The sequence below is a fragment of the Aptenodytes forsteri genome, unplaced genomic scaffold (genome assembly GCF_000699145.1).
Source record: "Aptenodytes forsteri isolate BGI_AS27 unplaced genomic scaffold, ASM69914v1 Scaffold346, whole genome shotgun sequence".
Taxonomy (NCBI): domain Eukaryota; kingdom Metazoa; phylum Chordata; class Aves; order Sphenisciformes; family Spheniscidae; genus Aptenodytes; species Aptenodytes forsteri.
In genome coordinates this window covers 170,568-179,112 of record NW_008794078.1, presented here as the reverse complement: position 1 = coordinate 179,112, position 8,545 = coordinate 170,568, and the positions used below count along the sequence as shown (strand labels likewise).

The 8,545-nt window shown below is 40.1% G+C and overlaps 1 protein-coding gene across 1 annotated transcript; it reads right to left on the bottom strand.

Annotated features, from left to right (window-relative positions):
* Window positions 1–558: 558 nt before the first annotated feature.
* WDR92 (WD repeat domain 92) lies at window positions 559–8,351 on the bottom strand. Its single transcript, XM_009290949.1, has 9 exons — window positions 8,186–8,351; window positions 7,801–7,865; window positions 7,648–7,748; window positions 6,481–6,611; window positions 5,933–6,034; window positions 4,503–4,618; window positions 4,003–4,137; window positions 2,225–2,322; window positions 559–1,466 (listed from the first exon to the last, which is right to left on the bottom strand). The coding sequence occupies exons 1-9, from the start codon at window positions 8,349–8,351 to the stop codon at window positions 1,259–1,261; spliced, it is 1,122 nt and encodes a 373-aa protein (XP_009289224.1). The 3' UTR covers window positions 559–1,258.
* Between the last annotated feature and the right edge of the window lie 194 nt (window positions 8,352–8,545).

Genomic DNA, 8,545 nt, shown 5'->3' with positions numbered 1-8,545 from the left:
TATTTTGGTTGTTAACCTGGACAAAGCCGACATTTTCCCATCGCAGTCTGGTTTCAGAAATAGTTAAATACTTTTACCTGAAACTTGCATATGCACATAGAAGTCAGCTGAAAGCTAACAGCAGACAAAGAAGTGACAAATAAAATCATTAAAGCTTACTGAAATTAAGAAAGCCCCCGCCATACATCCACAAATAGAGGACAGTAACTGGATGTGCCTGCTTAAAAAGAACTGGCAGCAGCACACACTGCTAATATCAGAAGAGAAACACATTGGAGATAAGGGGAATTACAAAGAGAAGTTCAGGTGAAACTACAGTAACAAAGCTACTCTGTCACATTGGGTTTTGAAGAAATACAAAATCTGTTTAAAAGAAAAAAAAAAAAGAGACAGTACTTTGGCTACCTTATAAAGTTTTTCACAATGGAGGTAAGTTTTAGTGACTTTTGCTGCAAAATGAGTGAAGTTTTATCTAAGTACTGTTCACTGTTCTTGTAAACCTATACAAGTATATTCCTTCTCTAAATCTCTGGAGGTTTGAAAAATATACTTTGTTCGTATTAAGACAACACTCCATATAATTTTATTTGTAGTACACCAAGTTACAAACAGATATAAAAACAACAGAACATAAAAACTTGTTACGAAACCAAACTAAAATAATAAAACAGTGCATTTTGCTCAATAGTTTAATTTCAATACGATCGTCAATAAAAAGCTTACTCCATTAAACCTGAATATTTCAGCACTCATTACAGCTTCTATAGTGTATTAAAGAATCCTAAGTCACTTTAACAAACATTCTAATTAATATATCCAATAACACAAAGTTTCAGTGAGGGAGTATATGGTAGTTTCCATTGCATGAATGCATACAGACAATACTATATATAAAAAAGCCAAACCATTTAAAAAGCGTGAACAGATTTGCACAGTGATTAAACTGAACACAAACAATTTAAAGTGATTTCTGAAATTACAGGTTGCGTTAACACAAAGGCACATTTTATTTTAAATGTAAATTCACATTTCTAGAAGGTAGAAGTTTTGTGCCCAGGTGACTTCAAGTCATTGCGGCACACTTAGTCAAACAACTCTAACTGCATGTATCTGAACTTTCAATAGAAAGATCTGGTTCCTATTTCTTTAATCCAGTTTTAATAAGGGAGAAATTAAATTAGAAACAGGAGGGCTCTCCCTCCCATATTTACAGACTGCAAACTATATTGCTTTCTCATCAGAAATTCTAGTTTTCCTGTCAAACTTTGTTAAGCTTCGTAACTATCAGCACCCTCACAGTTTGGTCAAAGGCACCACAAACACACAGTCCCTTTTTGTCGGGGCTCCAGTCTAGGCTAGAAATTGGCTGCGTTGACAGAGTCACATTCTGCAAGAGGCTGACTGAACCTGCCACCCCCATCTCAGCTCCTTCAGAATCCTTCTTCGAGCGCTGAGCGGGGTACTCACTGGCAAGAAGTAAAGAAAAGTAAAACACGCACTTAGAATTTGCTGATAAAAACACATTAACCTTTTTATTTTAAAAACAACACAGAAAAGGGTTTCCTCTGTTCTCAAGATAAGGCAAATAAATGTCTTAAAAATAATGAATAATCATATCCAGCTATATCCACACTGCATACTTAGTAAGTATTTCATGAAAGAAAAAATGAGGCAGGAAGTTTTGAATCCTGACACCTCTCTCCTACAGCCCTTCATTTTTTAAGTTTGGCTCTTGCCACAGGCAAGAAAATCTCATCTCTGCTATCCCTCTGAAACTTAATGAACCTACTTCACTCCATTTAGGATGATTAAATTATTTTGCCATGTAATGTAAGGAGATGTAAATTTAAGAATCATTAGAAGTCCAGGCTTTCAATATTCTTCTCAGACATAACTGCTACTATATGAGAATTTTAAGAAATAATTCCATTTATCACCTTGTTAACCGAGGATATAATTGGATCTTGATTATGTTAAGAAAAGTGACAAGGGCAAAATTCACCTGTGCTGTTGTCACATTCTTTTAGGGATTAATTCAGCATTCCAGATCAAGTACTGACACTGAAATCACCCTTTCTACTGCACTTGTAAGCAATAATTTTAACTAGATATTCTGAGGTTGGAAGCAGGACCCCACTCATCATTTTCAGGAAGATTCTTTCTTAAAACAATAAATGGTTGGTTTCTTATTCCCCCTGTTGCAGGCTGGAGAGCGATCACTTACTATTTCCAGAGATGAAGGCTGCCAGCTCCTCCACTTGTCATAAATATATCTCTGTTCTGTGGTAGGTGCCGAACCTGCCATATGGTAGATTTTTGCGCCTCATAAAAAAAAAAAAAAAAATCAGCATCGTACAGAAGTCAGTTATGGATAAGCTTCACAAGAAAAGATGTCTTAAATGGAATGGCAGTCACTTGTATGAAGAAAACCTGGCCTTCTCATGGTGATATTGGAACATCCGTCCTGAGGTACTTTCCCTTCCTCCAGCAAAAAAAAAAAAAAAAAAATCAGCATCGTACAGAAGTCAGTTATGGATAAGCTTCACAAGAAAAGATGCAGAATCTTAAATGGCAGTCACTTGTATGAAGAAAACCTGGCCTTCTCATGGTGATATTGGAACATCCATCCTGAGGTACTTTCCCTTCCTCCAGCCTTGCGACCTGCTGCCACAGGAGCAGCCAGTTCCCATGCAGGAGAAGCCAGGTCAGGCCTCCAGTGCACCCCGTTCTTCCTCAGGGATAAGACAGCAGCCCTACCAAGGCTACCACTCACTAGTACTTCAGCTTCTTCGGGACTGGCCGTGTGAGCAAGGTTAAAGAGAGGTAAAGTAGCTGCATAAGCATGTCTCTAGGAACTGCTCTAGAACTACGGGATTCTCAGGCTCTTAGGTGACACGGTCACCGCAAGATTACTTTCAGTGACTGACATCTCTTAAAATCATCACTGGAAGGGAATATACTACAAACACCGTGCAAACACAACAAACAATCTATAATTCAGATTTAAATCTCAGCCAGGGAACAGCAAGATCACATAGCAAAAGGAATCACTTAGGGAAAGACCCCAACACACGTACTCTGACTTAATGCCCATCTGTCTGAAAACGTCCAAAAGGAAAAGCTTAAATGCAGGCAATGAAAGATAAGAAATTTTCACATTTTGATTATTACAAACACTAATTCAATAAATACTTTTGTGTTATCTAATCAAAGTACTTCCAACATCTTATCTGCTTTGAATGGTGGTATGGAAAATAGTAATTTAAAGATATTAAGCTGAAACTCAGCTTTTTCTAATTTAGACAGTCCTGGAGAACTTCACCACAAAAGTTCCTTTTCTCTAATTATCAGATTTTGTTCACTAAAAAATAAAAATAAAAATAAAAATACTGTTTTATAAAGAACTTAAACTAATCAATCCAGTGGTCACAGGTAGAAGATGAAAGGTTATAAGAGTTCTCCACATTTAACAGCCTCCAGGCCACTAAGTCTCTCCTATATATCCTTTCACTCACTCTGAATATCCCAATCCAAAAATGTTTGGTTCTGAAGAAAAATAACAATTTCTATGTCTCGTATGAGGTCTGGTGACTGCAGGATGAAAAGTGTTTGCAGAGGGCTCACTTTGGTTTGGGATATATTTAAGATTTGGATCTGCATGCTCATCACAATTTAATACGGCCTCCAGTAAACATGACTCCCAGACTACGGGCACAGCTGAGTGCACAGAGGTGCAACTGCAGCAGGACCCAAAGACCAGAGAAGCCCAAATATCAGGTTATAAAAGGGAGGAAACCTGGGTGAGTGCTGGCAGCTGCATGCACAGGGGCCCCTTCACTGCTTGCACCTGGGGCCACACCAGCCACGCTACCGCACAGCTTGTGCCCCAGTAACCTGGGCATCTGTTACCTATCAAAGACAGTAGTTTTAGACCTCTAGTACTTTGACAGCATATATTCAAAAAGTTTGTCTCTTATTAAGAAATTCTCTGTCTCCCCATACCTTCTCTGAAACAGAAGCAAAACCTTTGGTTGGATGCTGAGTTCTCATATCAAAAACATGAAATTTTCCCTCAAGCGATGTGGCCACTAGCTTGTTCATATTTACATCTTTTCTGTCAAACTCCACACTGCAAACCTGGAAATATAAAAAAAAAACCAAAACAAAACAAACCACATTCAGCCTTGAAATTTAGCCACTGCTAAAAAAATGAGGGTTTTGTGATTTGTAAATAGATATTGATCATTGGGTATTTTTACAATGACAACATCACCAATTTGTAAATAACAAAATCATCTGAAAACATGAATCCACTGAAAAATACCCCATGCTATCCAGACCAAGAACTTGAGGGGTACTATTTGGTGAACTTAAAGAAAACAATTCCTTGGTACAATCTCAGCAGAAATGTCTTCTGGATAAATTTCTGGTAGACAGAGTCCTTTTGATTTTTCCATCCTGCATAGCAGCTGGAATGAAAAATACTTTTATGGTTTCCTTACCCCATTCTTAATGTTGGTCTCCCATCGTAGTGACATGGTTTTTAAGTCAAACAATTTAATGTCCCCATTGTCGTATCCAGCACATACAACACGTTCCTCTTGATTGTAAGCATTGCCTGGACACAGAGAAATAATTAATCAGAACACAAAACCCCTCTTTAGTCTGTAAATTTCAGCCCTCCTAAACCTGCAATTTCAACTTACATTTATGCCAGAAAAATATTACTATTGGGATATTAAGATTTAATGAACAGTCTGGTTTTCAAACCTGAAAGGTATAGAAAATATGGCTTTAAAACTGGCAGTCTGTTTCTTTTAAAAACATGAACAAAATTCTTATTCCCCCTGCCAAGTACTGCCTAAACCACACAGACTAAGTACTGCACACTGTTCTTGTAAACCTATACAAATACATCCCTTCTCTAAATCTTCATCTGCTATAAACCATGCTCCCCAGACAGCACCACAGCAGAAAGCAGTTCCTCAACCAGCCTCTCAAGCGTGAAATGTTAGCAGGACAAGACGACATTTCTCCAGACACAAGACCCGTAGGGAGGCCCTGCGTGTTACCATGGCCATCACTAGACAGACGCAGAAGCCTGTCTCCAAAACCTCTCAGCTGACAGGATCAAGGAAGTACATCAGTGTCTGAAAGAAGTTAGCCCAGAGCACGTAGTTCAAGATGAACCTGGCCTTGGCTCAAGCTTCAGTAATTCAAAAGAAAACTGAAGAAAATACGGAGACCACTTTTTTCTCCGTTCGTCAAAGCAGAAGACAAAGATATCAATAGCAATAAGCATTACAGTTGCACCTACTTGCCAGGAAATGTCCTCTCCTTACTATTAATTTTGTTATTATAAATCCATGCACGTATTAGCATTTTGTAAAACTCACTCCCTGCCTCTGGAGGCAAAAGTGGAGCTAATCCAGAAATACCAGCTTGTGTAGAATACAAGCGGCTTATTCTCTCCAAAGGAAAAATGCAGAGTACACAGAGTACAACAAAGCATCTCTGTTGTCTTTAATCAGCTCTTAGCTTCAAGGATCTTCTCTTAAATTAATGCCTTAATGCTTGACAGTTGGAATGACGCTACAACAGCGATTGGTTCCTTGTGCGCTGCAACATTTACGCTCCTTCAGGACAACGCAGCTGGATATACTGTTTTTACATTCCTGGGCATAGAAATAAATCTTGCACAGCTTATCTGTGAAATGATTGACCAAAAGTGATAAGAGAATGAGTCCAAAACCCAGCCATCACAAAATTGGCTTCTTTTGAAAAACACATACACTTGACAATGTTGAAAAGCAAAACCTGCTACTGATTGGTCCATACAAAATAAACTATTCCATAACATCCTGAAATACTTTGATAATTGTCAAAGCACAGTCATATTAGAGGAAGGAACGGTTATAATCTGATAAATTACCAAATGCTACTGTCCAGCAGTCTCTTTTGCTCTCCCCCTGTACAGGTTCCATATTAGCGACAGGAGTATCTTTCTGTCTCGGGTCCCATACCTTCACAGTTCCTGTGAAAGAAGGACAATGGATTTTGTATTACGGATACACTGTCACGTGGCGTTCATCTTCCCAGGGAAGGCCTGATCATTCAAAACACAGGAGCATCTCTTTCAATTCCAGAAAGCCAGACTGCATTTAGCGGATAGAGAAAAATAAACAGAAATAAAGCCAAAGTATTTGTTAAGGATATATTTTCTCTAGCTGATATTTTGCATTTATTCTGCTTTGCATTCCTTCTGTCCCATGCTCAGTGGCAACAGCATCTTTCGCTTATCTACAGCTTCTAAAAGAATTAGAGAAAATTTATCCCAAGCAAGATTCAAAAGACAGCGTATGAAGAACTAGTTGCAACAGATTTGTAACTAGTTCAGATGGCAGACTGCGCCCTGCCATCAAAGCTTGCAGACTGCTTTCTCAGAATAACTGAAAAGACTTTCAGAGTTCACTAACTCACCATCTCGACTGCCAGTCACAATTTCTGGTGCACCTTCCCCAATTCCTAAGCCACCTACACCATCTATACTGTTTATGATCTCCTTATGACCTTTCACAGAATAGACTGGTATTTCAGGAGCTTCTAAATTCCTAGGCAAGAAAGAAAAGAACAGATAATATCGCAATTTCCTTGACACTCAGGTTTTGTATAAAAATGGGAGGAAACTTGAGCACAGATTATAGAAGCTCAGATTAACAGTGGGAACAAAATATGGATGTCACCATTAAGACCCACGAGTCTTTGTTTGATTCCTTCTTTGGCTACTGCTTTAGACTGGTCTGAAAGTGTTTGCTCAGTTCTGGACTTCCCTGTTTGCAAAGGCAGATATGGGATTCACCGCAGCAACCCTTAAGAACCAGTTTTTACGTTGGGCTCAAAATGAATCACGCTACAGATCAAAATACTCCCATTAGCTTTACTTTCAGTAAGTAAAGTGACCTTATTCACTGATCCCCACCTAGCTCTGACTACTGCTCTTCAACTTCAGATGAAAGCTGCTTCCACCTGTGGGTCTCACGGTTCTTTCCCACCGATTCTCATCCTTCAAGAATCCTTCAGAATTTTATTTTAAATTTCAACTAGTGACTAATCCACGTCATCCTTGCTATTCCAACAAAATAGAACCAATAGTTCCTTAGCAAGGGAAATAAAATAATAATAAAAGCTTTTTTACCCTATAACTGTATTTGATAATCCATTTACCTACACAAGTGAATTATGCAAATTATTCAGGGACCTGAAAAAACATCTGAAACTTCAAGATTAAAAATATGTATTTAATCTAGGCATCAAATTTAGGTTGAACACAACTTCTTGTACTCGTGCATCTGTTCAAACGCCCCTTTTCAGAAGAGGACCTAGCAGAACTTTAATGCGTTTTTGTAGCTTCACACAGAAGATGCAAGTGAAACAGCACTGAATTAAACCGTTTTGCAGAATTCATGTTGTTTTTACAAAGCAGGCGTGTTCCAATACAGTAGTCAGCAAAGCTTACGATTGTGTCCCAACCACATGCAGCGCAGAGAGCATTTTATACACAAGCCAGCCACATAGAGAAACACCAGTTCAGACAGACACCTACAACATCAAATGAAAAAACTTCGAAAGAATAATATCCGTGCTTACCATATGTTAAGGTTTCCACCAAAATCTCCTGTAGCTAAGTATCTTTGCTGCAGAGACGTAGCACCAAAAGTTCCACATTTTATAGGTTTAGCCTTTTCAATCTTTTAAAAAAGGATACATTCTGTGTCAGCGCATGGAAAAAAGCAACACAACCGCAGACTGCGGCAGCAGTTTCTTGAGAGTCCACGGGTGGCAGATTTCAGTGAAACGTACATAGGCTATTTAGCGTAAAACACAATCAAAACGCTATCAAGGGCAAATTACACTCTGCGGTTATTTCTTTGTGCACAGAAAGCAGAGACTTCAGTTCAACGGTCTTTAAAAAAAAACCCCAAAACAAGCAAACCCCTCGGCCTCAGCTTGCTAACGATACTCGGAGGCTACCACCTCTGCCGATTTGCAAGCACGGCGCAAGGGGAGCCCCAGCTCTTCCCGGAGCCCTGCTGGTACGCCGGGAAGGGGAGAGTTAGGCCGCTCCTTCGGTTAATCTGGGCAGTGCTCTGCATGCACCTGCAGTGCCTCGCGCCTGCGGAACTACCTTGACCGAGAAAGTTCATTCGCTCGGGGCCCCGCGGGTCTTCGTGGGCCCGAGGCGCTGTCACCCCTGAAAACGAGCAGATCCTCAAAGGTCCGTCCGCGTTAGAAAAAGCCCCCGAAACCCAAAGACAGCCGGAGCCCAGAGCTCTCCCCGTAACACCAACCATGACAACAAACCAAGGCACGCACGCCAGACCCGTGTGGGCAAACGGAGCGACGGAAGCTACGGGATTAGCAAATTTAACAGGCAAACCAGGCCCAATATGGTGGTTTTCTTCTAACGTTTCTCCCGCCAGCGAGTCCCGCTGGCTCTGGACAAGCGCCAGGGTCTCCCTTCCCGAGCGGGATTACGGCCGGCGCT